This window comes from Phaenicophaeus curvirostris, chromosome 15 (assembly GCF_032191515.1).
Source record: "Phaenicophaeus curvirostris isolate KB17595 chromosome 15, BPBGC_Pcur_1.0, whole genome shotgun sequence".
NCBI lineage: Eukaryota > Metazoa > Chordata > Aves > Cuculiformes > Cuculidae > Phaenicophaeus > Phaenicophaeus curvirostris.
The window spans coordinates 19,872,922-19,889,385 of record NC_091406.1 but is presented as its reverse complement, the minus strand read 5'-3'; the positions used below and the strand labels follow the sequence as shown (position 1 = coordinate 19,889,385).

The 16,464-nt window shown below is 51.2% G+C and overlaps 1 protein-coding gene across 1 annotated transcript; it reads left to right on the top strand.

Annotated features, from left to right (window-relative positions):
- Nucleotides 1–12,660: 12,660 nt before the first annotated feature.
- On the top strand, nucleotides 12,661–15,636 carry LOC138727233 (protocadherin alpha-2-like). Its single transcript, XM_069869522.1, has one exon. It carries the CDS (start codon nucleotides 12,661–12,663, stop codon nucleotides 15,634–15,636), a length of 2,976 nt encoding a protein of 991 aa, XP_069725623.1.
- The last annotated feature ends 828 nt before the right edge of the window (nucleotides 15,637–16,464 follow it).

Below are 16,464 nucleotides of genomic sequence, written 5' to 3'. Positions count from 1 at the left end.
AATCAGGGATGGATCTGGAATGAAGACATCACTGCTGTCCCTGGAAAACGTGATAGCCTTCAGCAGGATTTCCGTGTGAGCTGGCAGTTCTGTGGAGATCCCTCGGGTAGCGATATGGAAAGTGGGCATGCTCCCATTCAGCAATGATTTGAACTGTCATCTGTCTTTATCCCAACCCATGAGATGCAGAAGGGGCTCTCGTCCTCATGTGGCTGCAGGAAGCGCGGTGGCCATGGGACTGGTGAATGCAAGCAGAGCCAGGAGAGCCGTATGGACAGGGAAATCCTGGTGGAAGATCCTCCCACAGCCACGCACCTGGCTTTGCTGGGGAGTGGAGTGCAGTAATGTTTGTTCCAAGATCCTGCAGAGCACAGGAGTCTTGGGCAAAGGTGAGCACAGCAGAAAAACTCAGCCCTAGTTCATTGGAAGGAAGGATCTCACCCATGACACGGCCCTCTCCTGCTTCTTCCCAAGGGTCTGGACTCACTACAAGTGCTCATGAATTCTCCTCTTACCTCTACCCTGCTGTATGTGTGGCCCCATCTCCAAGTAGAGGGAAATGTGGACTAACCTGCATTTCTCAGAGTCTGCTCTTCTTCTGCATCCCCTTTCCACTCAGCATTTCACAGCAGGAGGCAGAGCTGGTGGGTAACTGTCTCCATTGAAGGAGTTATCGCTGAACCGCTTTGACCCTCCTGTTCCCTCAGAGGGGTGCTGGGGGAAAAAACCCAGCGAAAGCGAGGTCCGTTTCCTGGATTTCCCTTTTCCACCCACCCTCAATCCTTAGAAGATACTTTCTCGGTGAAACAGTCTTCTCATGAATTGTATTGAAAATACAATTCAATGTGTTCAATACAATTCGTGAGAAGACTGTTTCACTGAGAAAACAAGTGTGAAAGATTAGTTTTCAGTCACTTGAACCGATGACAGGGGCTACAAATCAAGGTGAATAGAAGTGAAAATAAGTAGCAGTCAAGAAGAAAATAAAATGTCTCCAAGAAGAATTAGAAATACAGTGGGATTTTTCTGCCTGTTTTAACTGAAGAAAAAAATTCAGGCCTCAAAGTCAGTTGTAACTGTTGAAAATCACTGTGCTTCGGAGAAACTGGTAGAAGGGTGTTCTGAGAAGCTGGGGAGAATCAGAAGAACGTCTAAACCGAAGCAATGGAAACATAGCAAAGAAGTGAGGAAGAGCTGCAAACGGCAAAGATGAAGCAAACCAGTGTGATGAGGCAATTCGTGCCGAGTGCTGCATGATGCCGCTCTGACCTAATAAACGTGATGAAAGCGAGGGGAGAGCGAAGGAACACTCTCCAGTGAGTGTAAAAAAAAAAAAAAAAAAATTAAAAAATGGAGTGCAGCAGATGTGCAGCCCTGAGAAAGGATTCCTCTGCGCTGCACAGCCAAACTTGTTTCCATACAGACATCTGTAGCGACACTGGGGGGAGAAATCCCAGTCGGTGACTACAATGGGTGAATGTGGACCCATGCGGCAGGGCTGGTGGTCTGGGATCAGAGCTGTCACAGCTCCAGTCACGGAATCTTTAAGAGCTGTTAATTGAATGTGCAGCTCTGTAGAGTTTCCACCTGGAATTACTGAGTAAGTGCAAAGTGTTTAGGGGGAAGTTCAGGCATCTGAGAAGATTCTGCCAGACACCGTGTGGCTTAGCATCCATTCAGGTGTTCTTTGTGCCAATCGGGAAGGAAGGAGAGGATGTGTGAAGGCCTGGGTCATGCTCAGAGTGGTGTCTAGAGCTGGAGCGTGTTCTTGTGGAGGAGCAGTGTCTGGGTGTTGTGACAGTGATGCTCCTAGTGACATGGAGTGCCTGCCGGACTGCAGGAAGCAGCAAGAGCTTGATATTTGGCACGTGGATGGAAAGAACAGGCTCTTCCTCAAGGTGGATGAAGAGTGGTTGGGAGCTGTGGGTGCCCCGTGCTTTTTCAGCCTTCTTGGAGGTTTGTGTTGCTGGTCTGTGATGAGTTTGTGTTCCCAAATGAGAGATTTCTCTGTGCTGTTTGGACTCCGTGGATCCTGTTTGCAGGGACGCCCAAGTAACTGGAGCTTTGGCTTGTGTTTCCAAGAGGGGTGGGTTCTGTTGTGATGTAGCAGAGCTGTTCTCTGCTATATAATAGCCTTGCTCTCTTATTTACTGGTTCCTTGAAAGGCCTGGAGGCCGAAGAGCTTGGCTTTCTTCCAAAAGGGAAGGAGTGATGCAGGAGCAGTTTGTCTTGCCTAGACGGGAGGAAAGCAGGAATGTTGCTCCCTATCTGGAGAGCTGGAAGGCAGTAGGGAAGAGGAATGAAAGCTCTTGCTAAAGGGCCTGTCCGTGCTTCATGTCGAGCAATCTGTAGATACATAAAATAGATTGGTGAAGGCAAAAAATATAAGAAGAAACAAGTGTGGAAGCAGAAGTGAAGGGGAAGTAGAAGTCGGGCAGGTTGGAGCATGAAAGAAAAAGGAAGAGTCAGAAAACGACAAACAAAAAAGATGAAAGGAAGAAAAAGGAAATGAGAAAGAAAGAGAAATTTAGAAGAAAAGCAGAGACTGCAAGGAAAATAAGGAAGGAAGGAAGAAAAGGAGGAGAAAGAAAGGAAAGAAGAGTGGGTAGAGGAGATTCCCAGCATCATTGACGTTCCCTTGTACACTGAATGGGTTTGAGGATCTCGGCGCTCTCGGCGTTCTGGGATGCTGTGCAAGGCTTGATGGAAAGTAGTGAGGGAGAGGAAGGAGTTTTGTCGGAGGGCACAGCCGAGCTGCATGACGGGTGTGATGGAGTCAAACCATAATGAGAAAGGAGCAAAAGCAGAGGGAAAGAGGGAAGGAGAAGGGGAGGGCTGAGACACAAGAGGGAAGAAAGGGGAGGAGGAAGGAGGGAAAGAAGAGAAGGAAAGAAGGATAGAGAGAAAGAAAAGCAAATCCGAACGAAGCAAGTGATAGGGAGAAAGAAAAAGATAGGGAGAAAGAAAAAAACTTGCACCCTTAGCAAGTTTGCGGACGACACTAAGCTGGGTGGAAGTGTCGATCTGCTGGAGGGTAGGGAGGCTCTGCAAAGGGGTCTGAACAGGCTGGACCGCTGGGCAGAGTCCAATGGCATGAGGTTTAACAAGGCCAAATGCCGGGTCCTGCACTTGGGGCACAACAACCCTGAGCAGCTACAGACTAGGAGAAGTCTGTCTAGAAAGCTGCCTGGAGGAGAGGGACCTGGGGGTGTTGGTTGACAGCGACTGAACATGAGCCAGCAGTGGCCCAGGTGGCCAAGAAGGCCAATGGCATCTTGGCTTGGATCAGACACGGCGTGACCAGCAGGTCCAGGGAGGTTCTTCTCCCTCTGGACTCAGCACTGGTGAGACCGCTCCTCGAATCCTGTGTTCAGTTGTGGGCCCCTCACCACAAGAAGGATGTTGAGGCTCTGGAGCGAGTCCAGAGAAGAGAATGGAGCTGGTGAGGAGGCTGGAGAACAAGAGGGTCAGCTGAGAGAGCTGGGATTGTTTAGTCTGGAGAAGAGGAGGCTGAAGGGAGACCTCATTGCTCTCTATAACTACCTGAAAGGAGGTTGTAGAGAGGAGGGAGCTGGGCTCTTCTCCCAAGTGACAGGGGACAGGACGAGAGGGAATGGCCTCAAGCTCCGCCAGGGGAGGTTTAGGCTGGACATTAGGAAAAAATTCTTTACAGAAAGGGTCATTGGGCACTGGCCGAGGCTGCCCAGGGAGGGGGTTGAGTCACCTTCCCTGGAGGTGTTTAATGCACGGGTGGACGAGGTGCTAAGGGACATGGTTTAGTGTTTGATAGGAATGGTTGGACTCGATGATCCGGTGGGTCTCTTCCAACCTGGTTATTCTGTGATTCTATGAAAAGAGAAAGATAAAGGAAGAATAAACGACTTTATTACCATAGCACGGAAACAGAGAAGTGGTTCGGGGGAGGAAGGAAGAAAGAAGGTAATGGGAGAAAATAAAGGAAAACCAACCAAACAAACAAACGAAACCCGCAAAAAAGCGAGGCAGGAAAGATTAAGGGAGTAATTACGGAAGGTCCTTAACAGCGTCCCCATTGATCAGAATACCCGTAATTAGCGCTGCCGGTCCGTAATCAGCACCTAGAGCTGCGACTTTGACGGTCTCTGCCGCGGCGCCGGAGGCGACTGGGGAGCTCCTAGCGAGGGTAAAGGAGACAGAAGGCTGGAAGGGAAAGGGGAAGGTGGAGTGAAGACTGGGGAAGGGCAGGGCAAGAAGGAGGAGAAAAGAAAAGAAAAGAAAAGAAAAGAAAAGAAAAGAAAAGAAAAGAAAAGAAAAGAAAAGAAAAGAAAAGAAAAGAAAAGAAAAGAAAAGAAAAGAAAAGAAAAGAAAAGAAAAGAAAAAAGAAAAGAAAAGAGAAAAGAAAGTGGAGAGAGAGGAACGAAGACAAGGAAGTAGAAGACGAAAACGTTTCAAAGAGAAAGTGAAAGGGAGAAGGAAATAAAGGAATGTATGGAAGGAAAAGGAGTGCGTGGCCGATGGAGCGTGCGAAGGTTTGGGAGAAGAAAAAAACGATGAAAGAGTTAAACTGGGATGCACTAACGTTACTTCTGTCTGGTTAAAGACGTTGGTTCGTAACAGCTTCGCTTTGTGTCAGAGTCCTGCGGCAGGTAATTAACGATGACGCCCCGTAATTAGCGCTGATGGCTCTGTCTTTGATCATCTCCACAGCGGTGCCGGAGGCGACTGACAAGCAGTCAGTGGAGATAAAGAAGAAAGAAGGATGGAATGGCAAGGGACAGGGGAGAGAAGAGTCGGGGAGGGCAGAGCAAGAACTAACGGAGAAGAAAGAATCACAGAATCACTAGGTTGGAAAAAACTCACGGGATCATCGAGTCCAACCAATCCCATCAATCACTAAAATATGTCCCCCAGCACCTCATCCACCCGTCTTTTAAACACCTCCAGGGAAGGGGACTCAACCCTCTCCCTGGGCAGCCTCTGCCAGTGCCCGATGACCCTTTCCGTGAATTTTTTTTTCCTGATGTCAAGCCTGAACCTCCCCTGGTGGAGCTTGAGGCCATTCCCTCTCGTCCTGTCCCCTGTCACTTGGGAGAAGAGCTCAGCTCCCTCCTGTCCACAACCTCCTTTCAGGTATTTGTAGAGAGCAATGTGGTCGCCCCTCAGCCTCCTCTTCTCCAGACTAAACAACCCCAGAAGAGACGGAACAGAAGAAAGAAGAGAGTAGAAGAATGTAGAAATCGGAATGGAAGGAAAAGTGAATAGAAAGAAAAAAGGGAGAGAACAGACTAAATTAAAAGTAAGAAAGAGGAAGAAGGCAAAAAAAAAAAAAAGGCCCTTTCTGGCCTCTCGCTCTGGCCCCCGACGCCCCCTCCCGTTGTGTCCTTTGTGTCCTGCGTCCTGGTCGTGTGCCGGTGGAACAGTGCTGGGCACCTGGGCTGTGGGAGTGATGTGCACTTGTTGGGTCTTTCAGAGAGTGAATGGGACCTTGGTATCTGCGTCTTTCCCAGAGCTCTCGGGCGTTGCTTTATGGGGTAGGGAATACAGGTCTTGCCTTACGCAGCAGGAGTTACTGTCTACAGCTGAGTTTTCCTGCTCTGGTTTTGATTCGTCCTCCTGTAGAAAAAAAAAAAGCGCTGCTTGTGATTTTGATTGGAGGGGCTTTGGAGAAGATTTTGCTCTCTGGTGTGTAGTATTTCCAGGTGCACTTGGTGCATGGGTGCAAGAGGTGCAGGCTGTGTTGGTGACAGTCCCACCACCGCTCTTTAGCTCCTTCCTACCATTGCTGACTGCTGACCATCCTGGTATTAGATGTCATTTCTTAATGAAAAAGTCTGTACTCCTCTGTGATTGTCAACTGCAAACAACGTGATGTCAGGTGACATGTGGGACTTCAGCATTTTCTGTCCCCGTGGTGCGGTTTCTCCCATTAGATTCTGCTACGGAGACGTAATCAGAGTAGGGAAGGTGTTGTGAACTTCTATTGTGTTTGTGTTCAAAGTGGTAACTTTGAACAGTGGTAACTGTTTTTAGTTTTATACAATGTTTAGGGAGAAGAGCGTGAGCCAAGGTCCTTGTTAGAAACACTTCACTCCAGGAACCCAACACCAAGTTATTCTACAGAGTAGATATCATGGGGGACACTGGTGTGTTCACCAGCATTTGTGTTGTTCTCTCACAGCATGAACGTATAAGAACACATGTCCTAGAGTTGAGTATTGAAGAAAAGATTGAGGCAGGACGAGAATGGAGTGATCATGCCCAGGATTCTTTTCCAGGCTCCCAAGTGTCTGGCGTTGGTGGCCTTCTGAATCTTGAGACTGTGTGGTACTGGAAGGGACACAATGTCCTTTGAGGTTATGAATCTCCAGCCCCAGGGACAATTCTTTGTGTTTCAGTCTGCCTGATGTGGGGAATGTGTTGGTGAGAGGGGCTGCCATGGAGACTGTGGAGCACTGTGTGATGGACCTTTTCTCTCCTATTTTGGGAAGGAGCTTTTGGGAGGGTAGCCCTTCAATCTCATGTTTTTGTGTAGAGCTCGGCATGTATAGTACCTTCCAAAGCTGTTGATGTAGCCAGAATTATTTCTTGATTTTCTTCCGGTACGGTTTTTAAAGGAACAAGAGGAGGTGGGTGTAATCACTGTGTGCTTAACGGTGCATTGGCACAGTTGTCTGCTGTAGAGTATTTGTGTCCTGTAATCATTCATGGCTCATTCACATCAAACCCTTGAGAGCGTCCTAGCTCTGGTTTCTGATGGTACAAATTCTCCAACTCAGCTGACACCATGTCTTTTCTTGCACTTCAGCATTTGATGTGCTTCTGTCCAAGAGTAAGATCTACGCAGACTGTGATCAAAGCTGTCACAGCTCCAGTCACAGAGTCTTTCACAACTGTTAACAGAATGTGCAGTTCTGTAGATTCTTCACCTGAAATGATTGAAAAGGTGCAAAGTATTTAGGGAGAAGTTCAGGCATGTGAGGAGAGCCTGCCAGATACTGTGTGCTTTTGCCTCCATCTAGACATCCTTTGTGCCAATCCTGAAGGAAGGAGTGTGTGTGAAGAGCTGGATCATGCTAAGATTGATGTTTAGAGCTGGAGTGTCTTCTAATGGTGGAGCAATGTGTGTTTGTTGTGGAAGTGATGCTCCTCGTGGTATGGAATAAGGGCCATTCCTGTATTGCAGGGTGACTTCCAGTGGGAAAGAAACTTTCTTGATGGAAATGGAGATGCTGGGTGGAACATGGTCCTTGTCATCGGGGAAGAACTGGGGAATGTCTGCTAACCTGGAGATCTCATTTCCTGTGGCATGTCTATTGTCACCTGAGCCAGCTACTAAGTACCACAGAGCTGCTTGCTTACTCCTTTACCCCCTTTGTAGGATTGGGATGAGAATTGAAAATAAAAATGTATAACTCGTGGGTTGGGATAAAGACAGTTTAACAGAACAGGAAAGGGAGAGAGAAATGATCACAGTAATACTGATAAAAAGAATATGCAAAGCAAGTAATGCACAGTGCAATTGCTCACCACTTGGAAACTGATCCTCAGCCCTTTCCCAAACAGTGATCCTCCCTTTCCCCCAGACAACTCCCTCAGTTGAACATGACATCATGCAGTATCGAATACCTCTTTGACTAGTTTGGGTCATCTGTCCTGGCTGTGTCTCCTCCCAGCTTCTTGTGTGCTCCCCACTTTCTCCTTGGTAGAGCAGTATGAAAAGCTGAAGAAAATTCAGTCTATCCCAGCCAAAGCCATGATAGTGTCAGCAGCAACAGCCTTGAAGAATCCATGTAAATCTTTTCAATCCCCCTTCCCAAAAACCATCTCCCCAGTTGTCCAACATATTTGATATTATCCATTATGGTGCTGTGCTTGTCAGCATTTGGGTTGCCCTCTTGCAGTATGAAATCTATGTCCATTGTCCTGTGAGCTGTCCCAACATGATGGGTTTATAAAAGGGGTCTAGGACAACTCTTCACAGCCAGCTCTCTGTGGGTATAAACTCCACAGGGGGAAGACCTAACCCTTTCCAAATAGATTTTTTCCAGGGAGAGTTGTTCCTTTCTATTATGAAACGTGGGTCCTGCTTGTTTAACCTGATCTCCTTCTATGACAAGGTGTCTCAGTGGATGAGGGTGAGGCTGTGGGTGTTGTTTACCTGGACTTCACGAAAGGCTTTCATACCTGAGACTCCTGAAAAGGCACCAGACTTCCATGGTGAAGGCTGGGCATCTGGGAAGAGTCTCCAGACACTATGTGGCTCTGCTTGTCTCCAGGTGTTCTTTGTGCCAACAGTCAGGTAAGGCAAGGATGTGCAAAGGCCTAGGTCATGCTCAGAGTGGTTTTCTTGTTGGGGCATTTGCTTCTGGTGGAGCAACATCTGGGTATTATGGAAGTGATTGTCCTAGTGGTACTGAGTAGGGCCTGGGCATGTGTCATGGGGAGGGGGACCTTGAGAAGGAGAGAATCTTGCCTAAGGTAAAAGGAGATCCTGAGTAGAACACGGCTTGTGTCATTATATAAGGATAGGGCAATGTTCACTTCAGCTGAAGATCCTGTTTCCTAGAGCATGGCTTAGAATATGCCCATAGAAGACCTGAAGGAGAGTCCCAGCACAGAGGGCTACTTGCCTTGGGTCCTCTCAGAAGCTCCAGAAGTTCTGTGTGTCTTAGGGCAATGTTGTTCTTTGTGGCGTTACTTCTTGTGAAGACATCTTGCCCCACATGCCTTTAATCCCTTGGTTTTTGAGATTGTTACTGAGACAGAAACCTTTACAAAGTTTGATGATTATGTCAGTCTTCTTTGACCCTCTCCCTGTGTATCTTTCTGCTCTTGGTCTTGCTAGGCAGGAGTGCTCTCTGTACTCAAGTTCTTGGGAAACCTTGTGTTTCAATACTGTGATCTGGGTTCCTTTGGTTTTCTTCTTTCCTCTTAGCAAAATCTCCCACCCTTTTGGTTTTCTCTTCTGTCTTGTTGACAATGTGCTTGTGATACTGGATGAGATGCAGAGGTCAGAATTTTGTCAGCAGCCAGGTCACAGAGGTTTGCGTGTCTGGACATCAATGCACGAGATGGCTTTCCTCTCTCTGGAGCCGAGGCTGCTGTTGAGAGAATGTCCTTAGTTTTTAGGTCTGCCTCTTGCTCCCCTTGTGATAGAAGTTTCTAAGGGAGCACTGTGCACTGTTCCGTGATTTCACAGCTTTTGGAGAATGAGAAATTTTTTTTCCTGCCCAGTTTCACCACTTTCACTGATAACATTAAGGGAAATTAGAACCAGTTCTGCTGTCCTGAAGCAGTTTCCTTTTCTGAAGAAGCAACCAGTGATGCAAGTCAATCATATTGAAAGGGGGTGAGTTTAGAGACAGATGCACTTCTGTTGCTGTTCTGCTGTGGTATCTTCCTTTTGGATCCATGGAATGTAGGCAGTGAGACAACTTTATTTTCAAACTGACTCCTTTTGTATTCTTCTCGATACAAATCGTATAATAATTCTGAAACTTATGTCCAATCACAATTGTTAGTATACATCTATAAACCAATCAACTAACAGATCAGGCACTGATCATGCACCTGTTTACTGCTAACTTAACACAACATTTCAATACTTTCTCACAGACAAAGCAAAACCTAGCGGTTACATATTTTGAAACACTTATCTAAGCAATGTCACAATGCTCTATGCAATTCGTTGGCTGTACTGAATTCTTGCTTTCTCATCCCACGGTTTTGTTCCATCAAGCATAAGTGTCCTTCTCCCAAGGCTGTTCTTGCTCCATCAATATATTTGATCTTGCTCTGGAAACTCCCACACCTGCTCTTGTTCCATTCCTGCTGCTTCCACGAATAGAAGGAGATGGTAGCAGAAGGACTGATGGTGAAGGGACCCCATTGCCTTTCTGGGTTTGGATGTTTTGAGCATTGATGGATGATCTCATCCAAAATGTCATAGTCTTCCCTTTGTGGCTTTGGTTTGGCTGTTTCATGTGTGGATCACATTAACAAGGGAAAGGTGTTCCATGTGGCACTGAGGCCCCTGGGTTCAGGGTTTCTGGCTGTGTTGTTCTCACTGTGCGTGTCTGCAAGAGGAAGCAAGAGCTTGAGATTTGGTGTGCAGGCGGGAAGAAGAGGCTCTTCCTCAAGGTATCTGAAGAGTAACTGGAATTTGTGGTTGCCCCGTGGCTTTTCAGCCTTCTAGGAGGATTCTCATGCTGAGCTGTGATAGGAGTGATTTCCTTCTTGAAGGAAAGTCATCCCTATATTGTTTGGATGTTCTGAAGCCTATTTTCATGGACATATGAGTACCTGGGAATCGGGCCTGTTATTCTGAGGGCAGTGGGTTCTGTTGTGATGTAGCAGAGTTGTTCTGTGGCATCTGAGGGGCTTGCTCTGTTATTTGTTGTGTCCTGAAGGCTGAAGAGTGTGTCCTTCTTCCAGAAGGGAAGAAGTGGTGCAAGAGCAGTTTGTCTTGCCTAGGCTGGAGCATGGCAGAAAGGTTATTCCTCACCCAGAGAGATGGAAGGCACTAGGGAAGAGGAATAAAAGCTCTTGTGAAAGGGTGTGTCCGTGCTTCATGTCGAGCATGTTGGGTACATGTGAAATGCACTGGTAAAGGCAAAAAAGAACAGAGCAAACAAGGGTGGAAGCAGAAGGGAAGGGGAAGCAGAAGTTGTATAGGTAGAAACATAAAAGAAAAAGGAAGAGGCAGAAAAGAAGGATGAGGGAGAAGAAAGATGGAGAGAAAGGAGGTGAGAAGGAGAGGGAAAGTATGAAGAAGCACAAGGACTGCATGCAGGAAGGAAGGAAGGAAGGACAAAAGAAAGGAAGAAAGGAAGAAAGAAAAAAAGAAAGAAAGAGAAGGAAGAGGTGATAGAGGAGATTCCCAGTGTCGCCAACATTCTCTTTATGCACTGAATGGAGCTGAGGATCTCAGCACTCTGGGATGCTGTGCAAGACTTGAGGGCAAGTGGTGAGGAAGAGGAAGGAGGATTTGCCGGGTGGCACAGCCGAGCTGCGTGGCGAGTGTGATGGAGTCCTAGAGAAACCGTGCTGGAAAAAGAGAAACAGCAGAGTTAAAGAAACAAAGTGAACCGGAGGATGGATCAGGAGAGAAAGCAGAAGGAGAGAAAGAGGGGAAAGAAGAGAAGGAAGGAACAAACAATAGAGAGAAAGAAAAGAAAACAATCGAAAGAAGCAAGTATGAAGGTAGTTGAAGAAGGAAGAAGAGAAAGAAAGGAAGAAATCATAAAGGAGACTTACCAGGGAAGTGAGAAAGAAAGAAAAATGAAGACGGAAAGCAAGGACTGTATGCAAGGAAATAGCAGGGAAGAAAAACAAGGAAGAAAGAAGGAATAAGAAATTAAAGCAAAAATTAAAAAAAAGACGCAGGAATGATGAAGGAAGTAATTGAAGGAAAAAGATGAGAAAGAAGAAAGGAAGAAACGATAAAGGAAATGCCAGAGTGCAACAATATTTTATTGAGACGCTGAACGGAGTTCGTCCCTAACAGCCCTGGTCAGAGCACCCGTAATTAGCGCTGCCGGTCCGTAATTAGCACCTAGAGCTCCGACTCTGACGGTCTCTGCCGCGGCGCCGGGGGCGACTGGGGAGCTGCCAGCGGGAATGAAGGAGAGAGAAGATTGGAAGGGAAAGGGGAAGGTGGAATGAAGACTGGGGAACGGCAGGGCAAGAAGGAACAGGAGAAGAATGCAGAGAGAGAAGGAAGACATTGTAGTAGAAGATGAAATCCTTATAAAGACAAAGGGAAAAGAAAAGAAAGAAGGAAAGAAAGGAATGCATGGAAGGAAAAAGAACGTGGGGCCGGTGGCGTGGAAAAAGATGAAGAGAAAGGAAGAGAGAAAGAAAGAGAAATGAAGAAGAAAAGCAGGGACTGCAAAGAAAAAGCAAGTAATGAAGAAATAAAAGGAAGAGAAAGGCGTGAAGGCAGAGATGGTAGGCGAGATTCCCAGCGTCGCCGACTTTCTTCTTATACACTGAATGGATTTGAGGATCTCGGCATCCTTGGCGCTCAAGGACACTGTGCAAGGCTTGACAAGTAAGAGGAAGGAGGTCTTGTCGGAGGGCGCGGCCGAGCTGCATGGTGGGTGTGATGGAGAGAAACCGTGATGGGAAAGGAGGGAAAGCAGAGGGAAAGAAGGAAAGAGAAGGTCAAGAAGAGTCAAGAAGTGGGTCAAGAAGTGGGTGAGAAGAGGTAGAGAAAGTGGGGGGGGGGGGGGGGGAAGAAAGAATGAAGGAAAAATAGAGAGAAAGAAAAGCAAACCAGAACGAAGGAAGTGATAGGGAAAAAGCAGAGAGAAAGGATAAACGATTTTCCTAGCATAGCATGCAAACAGAGAGGTGTTGAGGAAGGAAAAGGAAGGAAGAATGAAGGAAAGAGAAAAAGAGAACGGAAGAAAGAGAAAAAGTAAAAAGCGAGGCAGGAATGTTCAAGGAAGTAATAACGAAAGGAAGATGACAAGGGAAAGAAAAGAAGAAACGATAAAAGAGATTGCTAGGGTGCCGTGACGTTTTCTCCAGGCGCTGAATGGAGGTCGTTCAGAGTACCCGTAATTAGCCATTATGCCCCGTAATTAGCGCGGATGACTCCGATTTAGATGATCTCTACTGCGGCGCCGGAGGCGACTGAGAAGCTGCCAGCGTGGATAAAGAGGGGAGAAGATTGGAATGAAAAGAGAAAGGAGAGTGAAGACTCGGAGATGGCATGGCAAGAACGGACAGGAGAAGAAACATAAAAGAGAAGGCGGCCGAGAGAGCAGACGGAAGACCAGAAGAGAAAGGAAAGGAAGAACGGAGGAAGGAAAGAAAGGCGGAAAGAAACGAATCTATGGAACCAAAAGCAGCGCGGGTCCGGAGCGGGCTCGGCTGGTGCTGAGCACACGGTGTCGCTGCAGGCTCAGCCCCGGCGGGGGCGGTCGGGGCGGCGCAGAGCCCGGCTGTGAGCGCGGGGGGGCGGCGCGGGGCGGGCAGGAGAGGCGGTCGGGGCGTGCGGGCGGCGGCGGGAGCCGTGCGGGGCCCGGGCGGGCGGCGGCGGCGATGGGCGCGTGTCGGGGTCCGGCGGTGCGGGTGCTGGTGCTGCAGGCGGCGTGGGCGCTGGTCGGCGGGCAGGTGCGCTACTCGGTGCCGGAGGAAGCGAAGGTGGGGACGGTGGTGGGGCGTGTGGCGCAGGAGCTGGGCCTGGAGGCGGGCGAGGCGGAGGCGCGGCGGCTGCGGCTGGTGTCGCAGGGCCGGCGGGCGAGCGTGGAGGTGAGCGGGGCGAGCGGGGCGCTGGTGGTGAGCGGGCGGCTGGACCGGGAGGAGCTGTGCGGGAAGAGCGCGCCGTGCGCCCTGCGCCTGGAGGTGCTGCTCGAGCGGCCGCTGCGCGTCTTCCACGTGGAGCTGGAGGTCACCGACATCAACGACAACGCCCCGCTCTTCCCCGCCGCCCGCAAGAACCTCAGCATCCCGGAGTTAAACACCGTGCCGGGGTCTCGCTTCCCGCTGGAGGGCGCGTCGGATGCGGATATCGGAGCGAACGCGCAGCTCTCGTACTCGCTCAGCCCCAGCGAGCACTTTACTTTGGATGTTAAATCCGCAGATGAAGAGGGGAAATTTGTGTTCCTGGTTCTGACGAAACCCCTGGACCGTGAGACGGTTCCCGTGCACCGTTTGTTGCTGACGGCGAGTGACGGGGGCCGGCCGCCTCTGTCGGGCACGATGGAGCTGGTGATCTCGGTGCTGGACGCGAACGACAACGCACCCCAGTTCAACCAGTCGGTGTATAAAGTGCAGCTGCCGGAGAGCGCTGCAGAGGGGACGCTGGTGATGCGCGTGAACGCTACGGATACGGATGAGGGTGTTAATAAGGAGTTTTCCTATAGTATCCTGAGCTCGATTCCTGCTGGGAAGAGAGATCTTTTCACCATTGACCCCAAGACGGGGGAGATCCGTCTCACGGGAACCCTGGACTTTGAAGAAGTCCGTTCCTACCAGATACAAATCGAAGCGAGAGATAGCGGGACTCCCCCTCTATCTGGTCACTGCAGTGTAGAGCTGGAAGTGCTGGACGAGAACGACAACGCGCCCGAGGTGCGGGTGACGTCGCTGTCGGTGCCGGTGCCGGAGGACGCGTCGGTGGGGACGGTGGTGGCGCTGCTGAGCGTGTGGGACCGGGACTCGGGGTCGAACGGGCGCGTGCGGTGCTCGGTGCGGCCGGCGTCGCCGTTCGGTCTGGTGTCGGCGGTGCCGGGGTCGTACTCGCTGGTGGTGCGTGAGGCGCTGGACCGGGAGCGCGTGTCGGAGTACGAGGTGGAGGTGCGTGCGGAGGACGGCGGGTCGCCGGCGCTGGTCGGGAGCAGGCGGGTGCGGGTGCCGGTGTCGGACGTGAACGACAACGCGCCGGCGTTCGCGCAGGCCGTGTACACGGTGCTGGCGCGGGAGAACAACGCGGCGGGCGCGGAGCTGGCTCGGGTGCGGGCGCGGGACCCGGACGAGGCGGGCAACGGTCGCGTTCGGTACTCGTTGTGGGAGGGCGGCGTCGGGGGCGCGGGAGGGTCGGGCGGGGGTGTGGTTTCGGCGTCGAGCTACGTGTCGGTGGAGGCGGAGAGCGGTCGCGTGTGGGCGCTGCGGCCGCTGGACTACGAGGAGGTGCAGGTGCTGGAGTTCGAGGTGCGGGCGGTGGACGCGGGGGAGCCGTCGCTGTGCGGCAACGCGACGGTGCAGGTGTGGGTGTTGGACGAGAACGACAACGCGCCGGCGCTGCTGCCGGCCGCGGGCGTCGGGGCGGGCGCCGGGGCGTCGGGCTGGGCGTCGTCGGGCTCGGAGTTTTGGGGCTCGTCGTCGGGGGCGCTGTGGGCGTGGGCGGCGTGGGGGGCGCCGGCGGGGCAGGTGGTGGCCAAGATCCGCGCGGTGGACGCGGACTCGGGCTACAACGCGTGGCTGCGCTACGAGGTGCGGGAGCCGCGAGGGAAGGGCCCGTTCCGCGTGGGGCTGTACAGCGGCGAGGTGAGCACGGCGCGGGCGCTGGAGGAGGCGGACGGCCCGCGGCAGAGGCTGGTGATCGTGGTGCGGGACCACGGGGAGCCGGCGCGCTCGGCCACGGCCACGCTGAGCGTGTCGCTGGGGGAGGGCGGCGAGGCGGCTTTGGGCGCGGGGTCATCGGGGTCGGGGCTGCGGGCGGCGTCGGGCGCGGAGGGCGGCTCGGCGGCATCGGGGTTGTCGTCGTTGTCTTCGTTGTCGTCGTCGACGAACGCGTGGCTGGTGGCGGCCATCTGCGCGGTGTCGGGGCTGTTGGTGGTGGCGGTGGTGCTGTGCGGGGCGTGGCGGTGGGCGCCGCGGGCGGGCACGCTGTCGGGGCGCGGGCCGGCGACGCTGGTGTGTGCCAGCCAAGTGGGGAGCTGGTCGTACTCGCAGCGGCAGAGCCGGAGCCTGTGCGTGGCGGAGGGCGTGGGCAAGAGCGACCTGATGGTGTTCAGCCCCAACTGCCCCCCGCCGCCCGGCGCCGCCGCCAAGGAGACGCAGCCGGAGCCGCCCGCTCTGCTGGACACGGTCAGTGCTGCTCCCTCTCTGGCCTCTCGCCCGGGTCCCCGACGCCCCTGTCCCCTTCTGGCCCTTGTTTCCACTGTTTTCTGTGGTCTGGGTGGGCGCTGGTGGGAGGTGGGCTGATCCCTCGGGCACTCTGATCTCAGGGCTTGGTTGGTGCTTCAGAAGTTTAACGGGTTCTTAGGCTCTGGGTTCTTTCGGGATTTCCCGTTGTTCTTTTTCTGAGCAGGAGGGAAGAGAGGTATTGCTTTATGGAGCAAGCACTACTCCCTGTAGGTGAGGTTCGATGTTGTGGCTGTAAACAACGTAATTTGAGGTGATCTGTGGGACTTGAAGGTTTTCTGTCTCCGTGGTGCAGTTTTTCCCTTTAATTTCTGCTGTGTCCTCTTTCCACGTGTATGGTAACTGTGTTTAGTGTTACAATATGTTGAGGGAGAGGAGTGTGAGCCAACGTCAGCATCAGAAAGACTTCACCTTAGGTACCAAACGCCTAGTTCTTCTATCGAATAGATATGTTTGGTGACACTTGTGTTGGTCCTCTAGGTTCTCTGACAGGATGCATTCAATGCCTCTTGCCTTTAGAGTTTAACGGGGTCTTTGGTTGTGGGTCTTTGTGGGAGTTCCCGTTGTTCTTTTTCTGAGCAGGAGGGAATAAAGGTATTGCTTTATGGAGCAAGCGCTACTGCCTGTAGGTGAGGATTGGTGTTGTGGATATTAGTTGTTCTCTTTTAGAATCAAATTACAGGTGAGAGCCTTGCTGAGTCCAAGGAATCTGCTTCCTGATGGATTGACGGGTGCTTCAGGTGTTCATGGGGATCTGGCCTCTGGGTCCTTTTTGGAACCCCCCGGGTGTTGATGTTGGGTGGGATAAATAAGGAGTCATTTTTCCTTAGGTAGCAGCCTTTCTCTTTTGGACCTAAGGTTTGGTGTTGTGGGTCTGAGTTGTTCCCT